At 42.2% G+C, this 17,410-nt stretch overlaps 3 protein-coding genes across 6 annotated transcripts; 2 read left to right on the top strand and 1 right to left on the bottom strand.

Moving 5' to 3' along the window:
• The first annotated feature begins 25 nt into the window (after positions 1 to 25).
• Positions 26 to 4,543, top strand: ecsit (ECSIT signaling integrator). Of its 2 annotated transcripts, none has more exons than XM_033983959.2 (8): positions 26 to 124; positions 253 to 379; positions 933 to 1,335; positions 1,624 to 1,847; positions 1,916 to 1,973; positions 2,066 to 2,214; positions 2,779 to 2,884; positions 3,006 to 4,543. In XM_033983959.2, the coding sequence occupies exons 2-8, from the start codon at positions 272 to 274 to the stop codon at positions 3,278 to 3,280; spliced, it is 1,323 nt and encodes a 440-aa protein (XP_033839850.1). In that variant the 5' UTR covers positions 26 to 124; positions 253 to 271; the 3' UTR covers positions 3,281 to 4,543. The 2 variants fall into 2 exon arrangements, with proteins under 2 accessions (XP_033839850.1, XP_055085254.1); XM_055229279.1 differs by having other exon boundaries at positions 45 to 178; positions 258 to 379; positions 3,006 to 3,385.
• si:dkey-28a3.2 (uncharacterized) lies at positions 3,888 to 10,852 on the bottom strand. 2 transcript variants are annotated; one of them, XM_033983708.2, is made up of 7 exons: positions 10,558 to 10,852; positions 7,026 to 9,844; positions 5,901 to 6,482; positions 5,743 to 5,792; positions 5,611 to 5,669; positions 5,227 to 5,535; positions 3,888 to 4,962 (listed from the first exon to the last, which is right to left on the bottom strand). In XM_033983708.2, the coding sequence occupies exons 2-7, from the start codon at positions 9,693 to 9,695 to the stop codon at positions 4,946 to 4,948; spliced, it is 3,687 nt and encodes a 1,228-aa protein (XP_033839599.1). In that variant the 5' UTR covers positions 9,696 to 9,844; positions 10,558 to 10,852; the 3' UTR covers positions 3,888 to 4,945. The 2 variants fall into 2 exon arrangements, with proteins under 2 accessions (XP_033839599.1, XP_055085247.1); XM_055229272.1 differs by lacking the exon at positions 10,558 to 10,852 and adding an exon at positions 10,118 to 10,377.
• Positions 10,853 to 11,370: 518 nt separating this feature from the next.
• zfta (zinc finger translocation associated) lies at positions 11,371 to 17,249 on the top strand. Of its 2 annotated transcripts, XM_033983890.2 has the most exons (6): positions 11,371 to 12,026; positions 12,450 to 12,944; positions 13,243 to 13,602; positions 13,841 to 14,314; positions 14,612 to 14,698; positions 15,201 to 15,338. In XM_033983890.2, exons 1-5 carry the CDS (start codon positions 11,903 to 11,905, stop codon positions 14,689 to 14,691), a joined length of 1,533 nt encoding a protein of 510 aa, XP_033839781.1. In that variant the 5' UTR covers positions 11,371 to 11,902; the 3' UTR covers positions 14,692 to 14,698; positions 15,201 to 15,338. The 2 variants fall into 2 exon arrangements, with proteins under 2 accessions (XP_033839781.1, XP_033839782.1); XM_033983891.2 differs by lacking the exon at positions 14,612 to 14,698 and having other exon boundaries at positions 11,373 to 12,026; positions 15,201 to 17,249.
• The last annotated feature ends 161 nt before the right edge of the window (positions 17,250 to 17,410 follow it).

The raw sequence follows: 17,410 nt of genomic DNA, 5'->3' as shown, positions 1-17,410 counted from the left end.
TTGTTGTCCGGGGAAGGAAAATAGTGTAGAACCAGGATATCGCCGGCATTTCAACATGGAGCCGTCCTGAAGGAGATTTTTGTGAAGGAGACTAATTTTTTTGTAAACTGTTTTGTAAATCATGGTACGGATGTATTAGTTGATATAAATATGCTTTGTTAACTAGTTTAACTAGGTGGTGTTACCTGTGATAAAAAGTGTTCTGTCTCTCATTATAGCGTAATTACACGGGCATAACAGTTATTTGTGCAGGTAAGCTCTTGACTGGATCATGAAGTGTGCTCGATGCCTGTTCCAGCTGCAGAACCTCAGATGGTTTGGACCGTGCAGCGCTGTTGCCCGTGTACGGCTCCTCCAACCCTGCCCGCTACAAATGCAGGTAATGAAACTTAATCATGATACTACAAGATTTTTAATGTTGTCTAGTTTTTCTTGTCTTAGGGTATGGGTAATTAGTACAGAATGATAATTTTATTTTCTTACCAGTATTTGCAAAATAACAATACATTAGTCTTAGGCTTTTCCAGATGATGAAAGTAGTTTTAAAATTCCGTGCATTGTTCATGAATACTTTGTGTTGGTAAGCTCTTCATGTAGCCACAGCTGTCCTGTGGTAGACTGATGGAAGGCTCCTAATTGGCCACTCCAACAACCACCAATCACTCACAACCGCACCAGATTGATACTATGTGAGTGAAGTGTCATGCCTATGGACACAACAGTATGCACTAGACTACAGTCACTGCTCCCTACTGTGGCATCAGTGGTCTCCGATCTAGTACTAAACAGGCTCAGCCCTTTTTAGCCTTTGAGATAAGACAAGGTTGGCCATCAACAAAGTGGTATAACTAAAATATTCTGTATGAGTCTATAAGGTATGCCTACTGGTGGATGTGACATAATCTCATGACAGCTTTTTTTCTCTTTTGTAGGAATTGAGGCATTTCCATCACAGTCGAGCAGTCCTCAAAATTCGACCTACAGCTCCTGTAGAATTTATTGAAGACAAAGAAAAGAATAAGAAGCCTATAGTCCAAGATGACCTGTTTGAACGTGTGGCCAAAAAAAATAAAACTAAAGCCACATTTAACAGAGTTGTAGACGTTTTCACAAAGCAAGATGTGAGGAGACGAGGCCATGTGGAGTTTATCTATGCCGCACTGAAGAAGATGCCTGAGTTTGGAGTGGAGAAAGATGTCACTGTCTATAACAAGCTACTGGATGTGTTCCCTAAAGAAGTATTTATCCCAAGGAATTTCATTCAGACAATGTTCAACCACTATCCACGGCAACAGGAGTGTGGAGTGCAGCTTTTGGAGCAGATGGAGAACTATGGTAAAAGATGACCAAGTAATTTAATATTATTTTTAATACAATAATCCATAGAAATCAACTTGCATTCATGGGTTGATCCAGGCTTGTACAGATTGGGTCTGTTAGCTGGCTTGTAAATGCCTCTTAGTGTGTTTAATTTTTTATTTATATTCTATTGAAAGCCCCATCATGTAAATGTAAAACATATAGTTAAATAAAAGCATGTTTTTGTGTTTGTTTGTTTTTAAATGTTTGGTGAAATAATAGAAAGTGTCTCATGTACCGTCCATTTATGCTTTTCTGTTTCAGGTGTCATGCCTAATGTTGAGACTAAGGTCCTCTTGCTGCAGATCTTCGGACCGAAGGGCCACCCCATGAGGAAATATCAGCGCCTCATGTACTGGTTCCCCAAATTCAAGCACGTGAACCCCTACCCCGTCCCCCTTCAGCTACCAGAGGACCCCGTAGATCTGGCCAAGTTCAGCCTCAATCGCATTGCTGACGACCTGGATGCTAAAATAACAGTCTACCAGGTAAACCTTAGAAGACCTTAAAGGAAAAAAACTTCATTTAAAATTATCAAGATGTTTTTTTATTGTAGATGCCCTGTACAGATTTGAATGAGAGTGGACAAGAAATAACATTTCCACATATTGTAGGTAAGCAAATTAGTATCAAATCACTCTGCTATTTTTGCATACTTTTTGTGCTTACCATTTGATGCATTAAAATATTTGTATGTGCCCTGCAGGTATTCAGAGTCCCAGTCAAATAGACTTACTGGCCAAGCATAACCCCAAAAGACCTGTTTTTGTTGAAGGTCCTTTTCCCTTATGGTTGAAAAAGATATGCGTGTATTACTATATACTACGAGCAGATCCCATTCCACCAGAAGAAAAGGTAAGATTGAATACTGCTAAAACGTGGCCAGAATGCCAACAGATATTCAGCAAGCAGGAGAAGCTATTATTTCATAAAGGGAAATTAATAATTACAAAAACGATAATATACTCTGTCAAATAGTATATAAATGTTGCTTAAGGTTGCAGCTCAAATGCAAAGTACAATATGCTCACAATAATCTACTTCTTTAGTGCAATAGACAATATTATTTAGACAAGGGTATGTATTGTGCAGGTTTGGTCTTGGTTTTGAGTTCAGCCCTGATGAAGTTCAGCCCTGATGAAGATATGGTTTTGTTTTTGACCTGGTTTAGTCCTGGTTAAGTCCTGGCTTAGGGTTGGTTTAGTCCCAGGTTTAGTCCCAGGTTTAGTCTCAGGTTTAGTCCCAGGTTTAGTCCCAGGTTTAGTCCCAGGTTTAGTCCCAGGTTTAGTTCCAGGTTTAGTTCCAGGTTTAGTTCCAGGTTTAGTCCCAGGTTTAGTCCCAGGTTTAGTCCTAGGTTAAGTCCCATCTTAGTCCTTTTGATTTTGATGTGATATATAGCTTTGTGGGTCTGATTTTCAGGTGGAGGAGCCCTATGATCCAGAAAGGTGCTTTGACTATCCACTGCAGCTCGACCTGGATTTAGATCGAGACCTTGGGGATGAGGAGAACTTTGACGTGGAAGACTGTAAGACATTTTTTATGACTTTCAAGCATTGCACATTGTAACACTTAGCTGAGTCTTGCAAACAATGATGAATTCAATAACTGTGATGGTAAAGTATTTAACAAATTTGTGTTTTGTGTAGTGGATGAGGGCCCCGTCTTCGCCATGTGCATGACAAACCATGGAGATCAGGCTACTCTCAACCAGTGGATATCCGGCCTCCAAGAGACTAACCCCATTTTGGGTCATATCCCGACACTTTTCCGATTGGACTCTGGCACTCGGGAACTGCAGGTGTCTGTGGATTTTAAACCAGGTCCAAACCAGGAGCACCAGGAGTCTAAGCCAGAGACTGAGGAGCGCACAGCAGAGGAGGTGGAGGAACAACCACAGATAAGGCATAGTATGAAGCAGTAAAACAGGACTGGTAACAACAGCAGGTAATTTTATTATACTGGAATAAATTAATAATTGAATGAGTGATAATATTGCACTGGTATAATATGTGAACATACGAAAGCAGTTGTTTCAGAGTCCAAATAGGTTCATTTTCAGAAACAGACAATTGTAAATGTTATTGTCTAAACAATAAATTATGTGATTTCATTGAGTGCGTAGATGATCTTGTGTTATGACCATCACCATTTGTTTGCTTAACATATTAAGCATAATATTATTTAAGACTATTTCTCTCAAAGAAATCAAGACTTTTTAGATGTACTGGCTTTAAAGGTTGTCATATGTTATCATTTTTGCCATTTCATTAACATTTATAAAGACTCATATGCTGTTATTGCAGAAATTATTACCTTTTATTTTCTGAGTCTGTCCCTCCATGCCCCACCTCATTCAACGTGTCCCTCTGTCTACAATTTGAGAGTCACTCTAGACTGAACAAGTTAATGTTTACCAATCAATGAAATTGAGTGCAAATAGAACTTTAGAGCCATTTTATAGCATTGACAGAACAATACCATAAAATGAAAGTAAAATCTTAAACATTATGAAATGGTACACAGAAAAAGATCTTTCAGTACAAAGGTTTATTTTGAAAAGGCATCACACATTCCTTTTTAACAAGACACAAGTACATTCTGAGGCATCAAGCTGAATTCAAATGTCGACACCTTGTATGTGGCTTTACAGGTTATTAAAGTATGCATGTACAATGCTTTGTGCTCACTTTATTACCATTCCAGTCTTTTTTCCTGAACATTTAAAAGCAAAACAATACTATCCAACAGGACCCCGCCAACACACAACTACCAACTCATGCAAAAAAGCCTTTAGATGCCACATACTCACAAATGACTTAATGATCTAGAGTAAGACAAAATGTTTGAACTGTATTGTTTTCAGCTACACAAGATGAGACTCAATAAATAATAAATAGCAAAAGAAAAACACATTTGGCATGGCATATGCTCAAATAATAGTATTTGTGTATTCACATTGTCACATAGTGAAGATATGAAATATTTAACAAGTTATAAAAGTTGTTTTTTAATCAAAACTGGATTGACCTTTTAGAACGGCTACAAAAAATTTGAGAGATCGATGCAAATATCTCTTCAATATTTTCCCGTATGTAGTGCAGTAAAAATTACATAAAAACATGTGTAGTGTCCATTGTGTTGTGCATTTGTTTTCATTGCTGGCATTGGTGCAGACTGCTCCAGTGAGGGAAAAAAACAAAAAAAAAAAACAAGAAAAAGAGCAGCCTTCAGATCACAGCAACAATGTCATTTAACATCAGCATTTGGAATGTTACAATGAATTACTGCAAATAGAACATGTCGCTACTGCAATAAAGTGAATTTTTTTATGATAAAGCAACCCAATGGGTAACTCTTGGTTTAAATCTTAAAATAAAAATAATAGTTTGTTGTAAGCATAGACCAAACTGATTTGTTTTGAAGGTTATTCTGACATGGCTAAATGATGTGATTAAAATTAAGGTGCAAAATAAATCATATATAAAACCCCGTTACAAGACTTCACAACACTAATAAGTGATATATTTTTAAAGATTATTAATAAATAAGACCCTGGGCCCTGGACTTGAGTCTTCTCTGATTTCAATCAGTTCATGTGTGCTTCTGCAAAAAATGAAAACACAGGAAATTGGTATAAATGTTAGTAATACTGTGAGATACCCAGTAATACAAAAATATACTTGATTTGTAATGATAAGTACTTGAGTGTCTTGAAAGGCACTACATTGATCCAAAGCAAACAAATAAAAAATGGAAGGGGCAAACCAAAAGGCTGAACCAGAACTGCAATTTGGCTCCCATAAACATCCAAAGCAACTGGACGATTTTGCAGTATGTTTTGGCTCTGACCCACTTAGCTTGACCCACCTGTCATGGAGGCACTGTGCTGCTGGAGCTGGTTGGTGAAGAAGCGCTCCCTGTGGAACACCTGCTCGTCCCAGGCCTGTAGGATTCTGTGCCTCTCCCCAGACTCCAGATTCAGAGTGTGGGGGTGAGCCTCCTCGATATGTCCTCGGACCCCCTCCAGACTGTGGACATACTGCAGCTCTCCACACACCATACACACCAGGAGTTGGTTCAGAGGGTCGTGGTCCATGAGGTAGTGGTTCCTCCAGAAGTCTCCTGACAGAGCTGCCTCCTCACCGCTCGAGCTCTCATAGTCAGTGAAAACACCATCTGAAAAACAAATTATTACCATTATAGCTTGCGTGGATCACCATACTGCTAAATACAGAATAGAATATTTTTCACCTATTGGTACTGAGTAACTCGGAAATTGGAAGGAGCCTACATCAGAGCCAGTCTCGTTGCTGTAAAGAACAATTAGACACATTATTATCTGGATAATTGATAATCACTCAAGACTACGTACTGTGCACTTACTTCATTAAGTCTTCTGGTTCTACAGATGAGCCCAACCACTCATTTGATTCCTGCAAATAAAGTATACATTATATTACTGGTAGGATCTGTGATCAAAATAGTGATAAGAGTGTGAAAGTACATGTTTAAAATCTTCAGACTTTACCACGGTAATTTACCTGTTCACATTGGTCTGGTAGGGGTTCCTGTGGCATGTACTGTGGCAGATTTGGGGAGCAGCTGGGGTCAGGAACTTTGTCCTTGTCATGAAAAGCCTTTCTGGCTCTCTGCTCCTTTTTCTTGATCCTCCAGTATTCTCTCTTTCTCTTCTGGAAATCCTCCTCAGACTCCCCAGGAATACGTTTGGGCGGGACAACAGTGCCAATTGACCGGGAAGCTACATTTTGTGCATTGTTTTGTTTTGGTGGACATGGGATAGTTATGGACCTCAGAGTACGGTTGAAGTTTTCAATAGGCTGCATATTCATGCTGGAGAGAGGGTTATCAGGGGGCATCAATGTAGGAAGAACTGAAATGTTCACATTTGTGTTTTCATTCTCTCTCCTATGGTCATTGTCAGGGTCTCTGCTGCACACTGGTGACTTGACTCTCAGAGTGCCTTGTGGACCCGCATTAGCCACTGTAGGGCTAACCAAGAGGACAGTGGGCATGCTGGTCGCTGTAGTCCCCGACTGTGTAGATGGCTTGGGCAGGAGCGCTGGTCTAATTGCTGAGCTCTTGTTTAACATACAACCTGAGGACTGAAGGAGGTAAAGTTGTGTTTATGTCAAGACAAACAACATTATCATCCTGAAGACAAGACATCCCATGGCTTCAGCTGTCTCACACCACTGTCCTTTTTCACCCCTTTTTGTCTACACCTTTCCTCATTACCGCTGTCCTCCCCCATCTCCACTCATGTTCCCTGAGCAGGAATAAGAAAGACATGGCTCTGGTGCTCATCAAGTGAACCTCTCTGAGCCTCCATTTTTGCTGCTTAGTGTCAAATACCAGAGTTTAGCCACACTTTCAACAAGACTTTTTTCAAATTTTAACTCAACAGAGAGCAATACATAGCAAACAAAGTTAACAATGAAAAATGAATTTTGGAAAAAGCCACCATTTTTTGTGCAATAACATTATGTGATCATAGTTTAACCTTTAGCTACGAAATCATAGATACATCCATTACAAATAAATATGCATACAAGGAAGAACCACACCAACTTCTAATATATATTATAATTGTTATTGTTGCATTTACAGACATTTAGTTTTACAAATCTAACTATAGTTCATGTTACCTGAACACTCCTGTAGGCTGTCATGTTGCTACTGCTTCTCTGTCTGGCCTTCAGCCGGGCCCTTTGCTGCCTCTTCATCAGTTTCCAGTACTCCCTCTTTTGCTCCAAGGGCATCTCTTGTGGACACTTTTCCCTGTGGTGGTTTTGGTCTCGAGTCTGTGTTTGTATTTCAATGGGAGGATGGTGTAGTTTGGGGGGCCCAGGGGAGCAGCAGTGTTGATGGCCTGTTTTTTTACTGCGTTGTGTACGACGCTGGGGACATTCAGATGCCTCTATTCTGGGATTTACAATGAAAGAAGAGGTGTCAGGCGCATTGTCAGGAGCACTATATGGGATTGTAGAAGGGGTTATTTGGGACATGTCTTTTTGCTTAAATGATACATGCTCAATCATCTTTGTGTCTGCTTCACTGCTTTCTGTTTGTAACATTACATCAGCAGTAATTGGCGCACAAACATTGTCCTGTGACACATCTGGCTTCACGTCCTGCTCCACTTTTTCCTCTTCAGTCTCCATTTTAATTCCAGTCTCAGGTTTACACTCAGAAACATTACTAAGTGATTCCTCCAGGAGTTTCTTCATAGAGGCCACCGCCAGCAGAGTTGTAGCCTGGTTATCTGCACTCAAAGCTGGGTCAGGATCGGCCTGGGCTGGGGGTGGTGTCCGGGATATTGGGGGTTTGAGCTCTGGACAGATGGCTTGATTCAAATTTAGGTCAACTGCTGGCATTGATTCACTCACTTGTTTCATCTCATTTACATAAGCCATATTATTGTTTGTGATGCTTCCTGACTGTTTTGGATGCCTTTTGCCAAGTGGCACAGCGGCGACATGTCTTTGTGCTTTCCTCTTGAGTAAAACTGCACTAGCCCTAGCTTGTGAGTGGGTTTGCCTTAGCCGTACAGTCCGGGCAGCTCGTTGCTCCCTCTTTTTCACCCTCCAGTACTCCCTCCTCTTTGCCATCCTCTCCTCCTCAGTCAGCGAAGGATCCAGATAGGCTTTGACTGGAGATGGAGCTTTGCATGACACAGCCATCTTCATGACACACCCCCCTGTTGCTGATCCAGGCTTTAGAGATGCTGGAGTTAACGTAAGGTGTGATCCTTGCGTTTGAATAGATACAATTTGCGAACTGCTACAACCTATAGTTTGAGGTTTATCTGTCAGTATTCTGTGAGATTTGTTAGGTTGGTGTCCTAATGGTGAATTATAACTTTTTACCGGAAGAGGGTGGGGTAGAAGTGGTTGGAGATGTTTACTTGTTTGTGGTTGTGTGCTATATACATCAATATTATCCACCTGCTCTCTTCTTTGTGCTGGCATGCTGTAATTCACAGTAACTTGTGGAATGTTAATAGTGACCGTCCCGTCCTCTTTGATAAAGCCCCCGATGGTCTCAGACGCATGCATAATTGCCTGGGACCTTGCCTTCCTCATGTCCTCCAGAATTTTATGGTAGCGTTTTACCCTACGCTGAAAATCATCCTTCTCCTTCAACCTCAGTTTGACATCTACAGACAATTTGGCACGCTGTTCCCTCTTCTTCACCCTCCAATACTCTCGTCTTTTGGCTATGACTTGTTCGGGGGTGTCACTGGGGTCAATTGGAGGAAGGCCTTTGCTTCCAGAGAGGTAGGACAATGATGGAGATTTCAACTTCAAAAGCTTCTGTCTTGGTGTTGGACATCGTGCTCGCATTACTCCAGACAGGTGAAAGGGGCTCAAACCTTTTCTAATTGGTTCAAATGGCCTCTTCACAACAACCAGTGGGGGTGCTGTCTGGAAGGAGGTTGCCATGTTGGTTGGTTGTAGATTTGGGGTTTTCACCAATGATCCAGATTGTATGAAACTTTGAGATGGAATATGCATTGAAGCACCATTACTTGACTGTTGCCTTTGAATATTTTGTGCTCTGTTTTTTGTTTTTCCAAGTCGAGCCGCCAGCCTCGCCCGTTGCTCCCTCTTTCTGACCCGCCAAAGTTCTCTGCGCTTGGCCGCTTTCTCCTCCTCAGTCTCTGCTTTAGCTGGTGAGAGATTAGCATTTGTAGGCTTTTGCTGGATGACCAAGGCACTCTTTTTTGCTAATTGGGGTGTGCTTTTTGTACTACAGGACGAAGACACAACTACAATATTAGTTGTAGGTTTGGGCTGAATGAAGACTGGGATAGGAGGATTTTGGCAAGTTTTTGGGGCAAGCGGGCCCTGTATAGGGGCACAAGGCTGGAAAGAACGACTTTTGGTAAATGGTGGTACTGAAGTGTTGGTGTTTAGCTGACTGATCAACACTGAACTGACAGTTGTGTTTTCTAGTGGCATGCATTTTACTGCCATTTTGCTTGTATTTGGGGATGGGCTGAGATGCAGTTGTTGTTTTTGACATTGAAGGGTAGGAAATCCACTTGATGTTCTGTTTCTTGTCTGCAAAGAGCCAACATTATTAGCTGCTAGATTGGATCCATTTTTATTCTGCAATGGAAAGGAAGATGCAGGGGCTAATGAGCTTGGATTTGGTTTTGTGGCTATTCTTCTCTTCTCAGACCGTCTTGCCCTCTGCTCCCTCTTCTTATTCCTCCAGTACTCTCTCTTCTGAGCCAATGTGGCATCGTCAAACTCCGAGACAGGTGTGTAGCGGTGTCCCGTAGAATTGCCTTTACTTTTTACTGTGGGCATACTTCACCCAGCGTGAACAACCCATAGGTTTTGCTCTGGCTGCAAGCTTGTACTTTTCCAGCTAGGGTCGCTTCATGCCATAAATCCAAAAGTAGAAAGTCCCCTACTAGTCCTTCGGGGCTGGATCTCACAGTCATAGCATCAGTGACCTGAAACAAAGCAAAAGAAACATTACAAACATGAAAGTACAATAAATAAAAGTGCCACACTGATTCTATCACCTAACATGAGAGTCCTGCAGCATCACGAAGTGTAAAAACATGTTTTAAACTTTAAGTATTGTAAAAGAAGAAACAAATAGGGCTACATTATAGGTATCTTCTTTTCCTTTTCAATTAACGTATTAACACTCAAATGCAAATTTACAAGACAATATCAGTTAAAGCAAAGCCATGATCTGTCCCAGATTTCTCCTAACAAACCTGGTATCTGTATTAAAGCTATGAAATAGATGAGGGTGGAATCTTTCATTTTATTCGAAGAGTGTGCGAAACAGAGAGCACAGTGGTTCCGTTCAGTTGCCGTCCAGGAAGGAAGGAGCACAGCACTGTCTCTTTAAATCTGTCCCCTTCTCCCACAATTTTGTGTTGCTAGCAATTGTATTTTTTATTCCGACTCATTTTGATCACAGAAGCGGTTTCGAAACCTCATCGATGCATATTTAGTAAAATGTTAGTAAAAAAATTACATTTTAGTGCGTAAAGCGTGCGTAACGCGTTGTCTCATGTAGCGGCACAATGGACAGAAGCTTCGTCTCGTTGTCCACACGGAGGGCGCCTGCCTTAAGTAGCACCAAACCCCGGCAGAACAGTCCCATAACATGACCTTAGAAGACATAGTAGAAAGCATGCTCATTCGTTACCTTTAGTTAGCCCTAACTTCCCGGGACAGTTTTTTCTAGCGGGTTGTGGACATGTATTCAGCCAGGACACTGCAGCTACTTTCCGCCAGCTAGTCTCGCTCTGAGGCTGCCTTGACAACGCGCAAAGTACCAGGATGTGTGGGACCTGCATGCGCGCTCTGCATGTAGGACATAGGACAACGCAAGAACAAGCCCCCGCCCATTTAGCGACCACTCTGCCTGTAATATACGACCCAAGAGCACCGATGTCGTGAATTCAATAAATAGTGCCTGTATCTGTGTCCATCCTGCTTCATAACTTCAGTGCCAACCAAAGCTCTGCCTGTGACGTGTCTGTGTGTCTCTCTCTCTGTGCTTCCTCTTTGGGTCATACACCTGCAGTCTCAAGCTATTGTTCATCATATGGTCTAGAAATAATAGGCCTTCGATATTCATAATAGACCTAACGCAGTAGACCATAGTCTTAAGGGCAGGTGCTATGCCCCAACCGTTGATTGACGGCTGCTGAAATCCTAAACAAAGTGTGAGGTTAGATAAAATACTTTAGAATAACACTTTGACACAGTTCAAAACTTGGCTATGAATTGTTATTGTTGCTTGAAGGTGTGTATATGTAGCCTAACTTTTCTATTGGATTGTCTGCAACATGCTTGTCTCCATGATATTGCAGAATATACCACAGTGTAGAATAAAACTTATCTTTTTGAGCAATGAAAACATCCATAGTGAAATAAATGCTGGATATATTTAATGCCACAGTAAAACACCGCATGTTAAGCAAAACATCTCCAGGGACATGTGGCCTGCTGTCAGCAGCAGCTCATGGGGCCCTCGTGTACAGAGGACCCGCCTCGTGTTTAACCTCGTCTTTTCCGAACAAACCCGAGGGTATGTCCATACTGTCCGTGGAAAGATCGGCTTTATCTGAGCCGCTTATCAGTCGCTCCCGCTGTTGGCACTGCCCCCCGGGGTGGGTGTGCGCTGTCGATGCTGTTACTGTCTCTTTAAATTTACCCAGGAGCCCCTTAAGGAGCCCCAGGGGCCCCTAGTACGGCTCCCCACCCTGAAGACAAGCAAGAGCCTTAAAATACATTAGGAGGCCTGCTAAACGCTGCCACACAGTGCGGAGTGACGCGGCGCGCTTTCTATTGCTCACTGTGGTTGTGTGAAAAGTTAAGTTGGCTCCTCGGCGCTGGTGTGTGGGGACATCGTGGTGGAGCGCCTGTTCACAGCAGATGCGTGTCGAGCGACATGTTTCAGTGGTAATGACATGTCCCGCTCCGGCGGTATGCTACGGTAGAGCACGGAGGGACCCAAGCGCTGTGAGAGCCGCAGCCTGGCAGTAATGGAAGAGGCAGACACGGGCGGAACAGAGCCCGTAGATTTCCGCTGTGCCGAGCAGGCTGAGCTACTCTCATTAATAATAAGCGGAGACGAGGAAGCGACGCGAGAGGACAGTGACTTGGAAGGTAAACTGTTGTAATTCTCACTATTTTCAACTACACCGTGTTACACAGTCAGAGTGTGTGACTGTCAAGGCACAACCATTGTCAGTCAGTTAATCCGCGTCAGGGACAATGCCATGGAGCAGCATGGCCCCTATGTCTGTGGCTCCTATAAACAAAGGCTCTACAGCACGGGCCATGACTGCCACCTAGCGGCTGCATCTCATGGTCAACGCCAGAGCCACATTGATTATTGGTTGAAATGACCCACATTCTGTGCACTGCTTAAGCACATTTAGATAAATGATGGTAAATTCGACAAACCAGTTAAATGATCTGCTAATATGTTTTTTGTATTTACTAATGAACAGACCTAATGTATAAAAGAAAACCATATTTAAATGTATCCTAAATGTTTGAATTATATCTACAAATTTGGTGTTTCAGATGGAGACCACCTTGCTAATGGCCATGTTGACAAGAATTCAGAGACTGTTCCGACCACTGCAGGTAAATCTCCGGGCACAAGTTACTGGAGCATCACAGAGGGTCCGGATCACCCACTCCTCCTTACCATTTCTCCGGGTAAAACTAGGGCCCCGAGGGGCTCCAGACAGACTATTAGCCGCATCCCAGGTCGGGATCACCGGCGTTACTACCATGAGTACTGGCGTAGTGAGTACCTGATGGACTTTGACTCCCAGAGGCAGAGCATGGTCTGTATGGTCTGTGGCAGCTCTCTTGCCACACTGAAGCTCAGCACTATCAAGAGGCACATCCGGCAGAAGCACCCCGACTCCCTGCTGTGGAGCACTGCGGACAAAGAGGTGATACGCTCAGGCTGGGACAGCCACCTGAATGTTGCAGGGGGTCAGGCCTTCAGCTCTGCAGACACCACAGCTACAGAGGAAGAACTGCTCCTGTCCAGTGAGCCTGCTGCTGGTAGGTACTGCTGTTCTTCACATCTCACACTAGGTGGCACTGTCACTATGTGTTTCACAAGGCTGGGTGATGTAATGCTATGTGAAAGCATGGACTAAAGGCCAAACACTGCCTTGCCTGCACGAGAAATAATATAAATAACACAATAAACACAACAAAATATATTGAGTAAATATCAGTATATTCAACCAGGCCCGGTGATGCCCTTTTGACATTATTGTGACACACACACGTTATTCAGACTGGTATGTCTTTAAAATAATAGTAATAATAATAACTTGATTGTTTATTTTATTAGCTGTGGTGGATGGTGGGACACCACAGGACTGCTCCCAGGACTTGTCCCTGCAATCTCCCGGGCGGTCACCCTGTCCTGAGGAGGAGGCCCAGCCTAAGCAGGAGCAGGACATAGCTGACCCGCTGGCCCAGACTCTGGAACAATACCTGAATGACTCACTGCATGCCTGGTTCAGACAAGAGTTCCTCATGAAGTACGATGGCGAGGCAGGTCGGCTGCAGTGCATGGTGTGTGGGGCCGAGCTGCCCTCACTTCACCTGGAGCACATAAAGAGGCACGTGTTGGACACACACCCCAGCTCCCTGGTCTACAGCTCTGAAGAGAAGCATTGCATCCTGCAGGCCTGGGCTCAAGCGCATGGTGAGACAACACTGTGTGTTTCATCAACATAAAATGTATAGGTTTAATTTGCATAAAATATTAATGGAGATGATGCATTTACAGTCATTTGATTTTGTGAGTATAAAGTGCATGTGTTCAAGTTACTTTTTATCTTGTTTGTTTCCTTGGAGACCAACAGTTATATGCTGAATGAGCCTTTTTTTCAGTGCTGCGAAACCAGTGAAAGGACTGATCTGTGTGCATGTTGTTTTGACAGAAGAATTAGAAAACTCAAACATATCAGAAACAACCACCAAAGAGTCTGCCGAGAACCTTTTCGCTGAGGACGAGAAGACCCTCTCGGGCAGATCCGACTTGCACCAGCAGGAAGATGGCAGCTCAGCTCAGGGCACTTGTCTTATTGGAGAGGACGGGGCAATCGGAGCTCCACAAATAAATCTTTCACCTCAAGAACCACCCAAACGTGGACGTAAGCCCAGAAAGGCTCGATTACGTGGGGGTAACCCGTGGCGACTGCGACTGGACTACCTGGTGGCATATGGGCCACAGGGTAAGGGCACATACTGCATGGTGTGCTCAGAGATCCTGCATGAGACCAAGGTGAGCAGTTTCCGACGCCACATCCAGGAAGCTCACCCCGAGACCACCACTCTGAGTAGGGAGGAGAGGGAGGCCATGGCTGCAGCCTGGACTAAAGACTACTCCACAGATGGGCAGGAGGGGGAAGAGGGTAAGACTGCCGTGTGGTTTTAACACCCAGCTAATGTATGAAATTAAATAGAATAAGTATTTGAACTGACCTGCAATTTTAGAGCCTCTTTATGTGGTTCCCAACTGGTTTGATTTTGGAGCCACATCTTATTTGATCTTCAAAATAAATCTTATCACAATTGTAGTTTCCAAATTAACTATGCCCAGATACTGCCCATGAACCACTTTTGGATCCTGACCGCCATTTGGAAACCACAATTTATATTACAGATTGTTTTCTTAATTGCATGATATTTTAGCAATCTTTTATTCCTAGATCAACTACAGAGGTTATCAAGCTCTGGTACGGGTACCAATGGTGGTACGCCCGGTGTCTCTGGTGGTACGAAGCAGTGAAATCTTTGTAAGATTCAATAAGAATATATAATTACCAAACCATTGCTAATTTATTTTAATGTATACAAACTACATTTGACCAGATAAAATGGGATAAAATTAATGCTAAATTGTTATATTGCTGCTTTGCAAAATAAACCTATTATATGCATTATTGAAAATGAACAAATACATGTAAATAAGACAAATATATAGTGATACATAGTAACATACTTGAAGTGATCAAATGAGACTGACCCCGGCTGACTGTTTGATCAGTTGGAGCTTTATTGACATTTGTTCTATTTTAGCATTGACTTTTTCCTTTAGTTTGAGGCTGTCTACAGTCTACAATTACAGTAATTAGATCACCACCACTGATAATGTCCAGGGAAAAGATCAGAAGTTTTAAAGGCGATAAAAATCATCATACTTATAGCTCATTCTATCAGGTTTGTTACTGTAATAGTAACTACCACTGTAAAACTGATTCTGTACTGCAACCTCTTTCTCATCCTCTTTTGTTTTAGCGGAAATTATTCAGGGCACCGCTGATGTCCTGGATCCAGATGGGACGAAAGAGGACAGCTCCCCTGATACTCCCACAGTTGGTAAGCGCTTGAAAAAGGAGGTGGACGACGTACGCGGGGGTTCGGGCAAAGGGGTGCATCCCCGGCAGACACACTACCCAGGGAAGGACCAGCGGCGCAACTACCAAAGCCGCTGGAGGGATGATTATCTCATGGACTACGACTGTCGTAGGCACGGCCTCATCTGCATGGTGTGTGGAGCCACTCTGGCCACACTCAAGGTCAGCACCATTAAAAGACACATCCAGCAGGTGCATCCTCACTCTCTGCTCTACAGCCCCGAGGAGCAGCAGCAGGCCCTGGACACCTACAGCCAGAGCGCCCTGCACTTCAGGAACACTGAGGACTATATCTCCCTGGACCACGTGTACAGTGACCCACAAAACTTTGGCACTTAAAGGGCTCCAAAACCCTCACATCAGGAGCACAGAAATGCACTTATTTCCCTTGTAGTGATTCTATTTTGTCAGTTGGGTTGTTATGGTGGTGCTAGTGCAAATAGAGAAGCCAGCTTTTAAGTAATCCATTACTTCTAAGTAGACCAATGTTTAGGGGACTTTTGAGTCTTCATTTGACACAGTATAGACAGATCGGAAACAGGGTAAAAAGACAGGAGAATGAACTGACCCAAATTAAAATCTGGGTTGCTCAGATATGAAACAGGCTCTAAGGTGAACCACAAACATAGTGACATTGCTTTTTTTGTAAATGAAAGAATAAGAAATGGCTATGTGAGATTGTAAAATAAAATATAGTTGTTCTCAATGTTCCATTTTTAAATGGGAACAAGGGTAATACAATCACCACCTGCAACCATAATCTATGCCTGCAACCCACTGTGAAAGATAATATCACTGCAAGGAAGATCTCCATATTATTCACCCGGGGTTTATAAGCAGAAGAGCAAGGGCAACCCATTTACCTTTGTGTATACTTCCAACACCTTGATATGAGAGCATTTTGACAGGAACAGTAATCACCTGTGGATGTCTATGTCCTTACATAGTTCAGTAGCGAAGCACTAAGTTCATTGAGTTTAGGGGATTCTGATCTCTGAGCTGAACGAATGTGCAAAGCTGGCACTGATAATTCTCATTAACCAATTGTTGTTAGTTACAGCCTCCTGTGGCTAATGTTAACCTGCCACTGAACAAGCCAAAGTGCTCTCAGATCTAGATGTTAGACCAAACGTCTTTGTAATTATGCTTTGCTCTCTTGATTTGGTCACTAAGACATGCCCATATAATGGATACATTTCATTTGATTTTCTATTTATTCAAAGATGTAAAATGTTTTGTTTTTAGCTATGTTATTAAACATACAGGGCTGGTATCTGAATTGTTCCAGATCCTGTGCTCTCAGGAACATTTGAAAAAAACTTCTTTTTTTTTTTTCTAGAATTTGCTAAAGACAACGCAGCACTTTGTCCCCCTAAACCTAGTAAACCCCAGCTTTCCTTGTGACCTACAACTGAATGATGTTATTGCTGAAGACAATGAATGGCCTAAAAGGGCCAGCTACACCTATTTAATATTTGTTTACATATTTTTGGTTGTTTTCTCTTCAATTTACTGGTCCCAACAGCCTGCACAGACTAACTGTACATATATTACTTTTTACAAGCACTTTTCTGCACAAATTCTGTTTTTCTACTTAAAACATTCAAAAATTTCGTAAACCCTTTTTGTCAATATGGGTACTTTTCATTTTTTCATGCATTGTACAAAGTTTATGCAAAGACAACATTATGAGAAGCTAACTAACAAAAGCCTAACTCAGGGATGAACACACAATGAATTAAAGTCAGACTACAAATTTACAGCCATGACTTTATTATATAACTGAATAATATTCAGATTGAAACATAGATTTGGAAACAACCAAAACTGCAACAATAAAAACACAGCACCTTAATCTACAATACTATGATTGATGTATTGTAAAAAAAAAAAAATAAATAAAAAAAACATTGTAATTCCCTCTGTTTTATTCCTCACATGAACACATTGCTGCATGAATTCTAATTTATTAGTTCCATAGTTTAAATAAAGAATTGTATAAAAAAAAATGTATTCTTTCATGGTGTGACTTTCTTTATGGAATATAAGGCAAGGCAAGTTTATTTGTACAGCACAATTCGTACACAAACT

The sequence above is a fragment of the Periophthalmus magnuspinnatus genome, chromosome 18, assembly GCF_009829125.3.
Source record: "Periophthalmus magnuspinnatus isolate fPerMag1 chromosome 18, fPerMag1.2.pri, whole genome shotgun sequence".
In the NCBI taxonomy this organism is placed as follows: Eukaryota; Metazoa; Chordata; class Actinopteri; order Gobiiformes; family Gobiidae; genus Periophthalmus; species Periophthalmus magnuspinnatus.
Note: the sequence above shows the minus strand (reverse complement) of the source record. Positions and strands in the feature narration are given on the sequence as shown.

Bases quoted from the DNA above. Each gene is read 5' to 3' on its own strand.
- zfta (XM_033983891.2), top strand. From the start codon at position 11,903: ATGGAAGAGGCAGACACGGGCGGAACAGAGCCCGTAGATTTCCGCTGT. The intron at 12,945-13,242 runs GTAGGTACTGCT...TTATTTTATTAG, and splicing joins GTCCAGTGAGCCTGCTGCTG to CTGTGGTGGATGGTGGGACA. The intron at 13,603-13,840 runs GTGAGACAACAC...TTGTTTTGACAG, and splicing joins GGCCTGGGCTCAAGCGCATG to AAGAATTAGAAAACTCAAAC.
- si:dkey-28a3.2 (XM_033983708.2), bottom strand. From the start codon at position 9,695: ATGCCCACAGTAAAAAGTAAAGGCAATTCTACGGGACACCGCTACACA. The intron at 5,793-5,900 runs GTAAATTACCGT...CTTTATTTGCAG, and splicing joins TACCAGACCAATGTGAACAG to GAATCAAATGAGTGGTTGGG. The intron at 5,670-5,742 runs GTAAGTGCACAG...TGTTCTTTACAG, and splicing joins GAACCAGAAGACTTAATGAA to CAACGAGACTGGCTCTGATG.
- ecsit (XM_033983959.2), top strand. From the start codon at position 272: ATGAAGTGTGCTCGATGCCTGTTCCAGCTGCAGAACCTCAGATGGTTT. The intron at 1,336-1,623 runs GTAAAAGATGAC...TTTCTGTTTCAG, and splicing joins GGAGCAGATGGAGAACTATG to GTGTCATGCCTAATGTTGAG. The intron at 1,848-1,915 runs GTAAACCTTAGA...TTTTTATTGTAG, and splicing joins CTAAAATAACAGTCTACCAG to ATGCCCTGTACAGATTTGAA.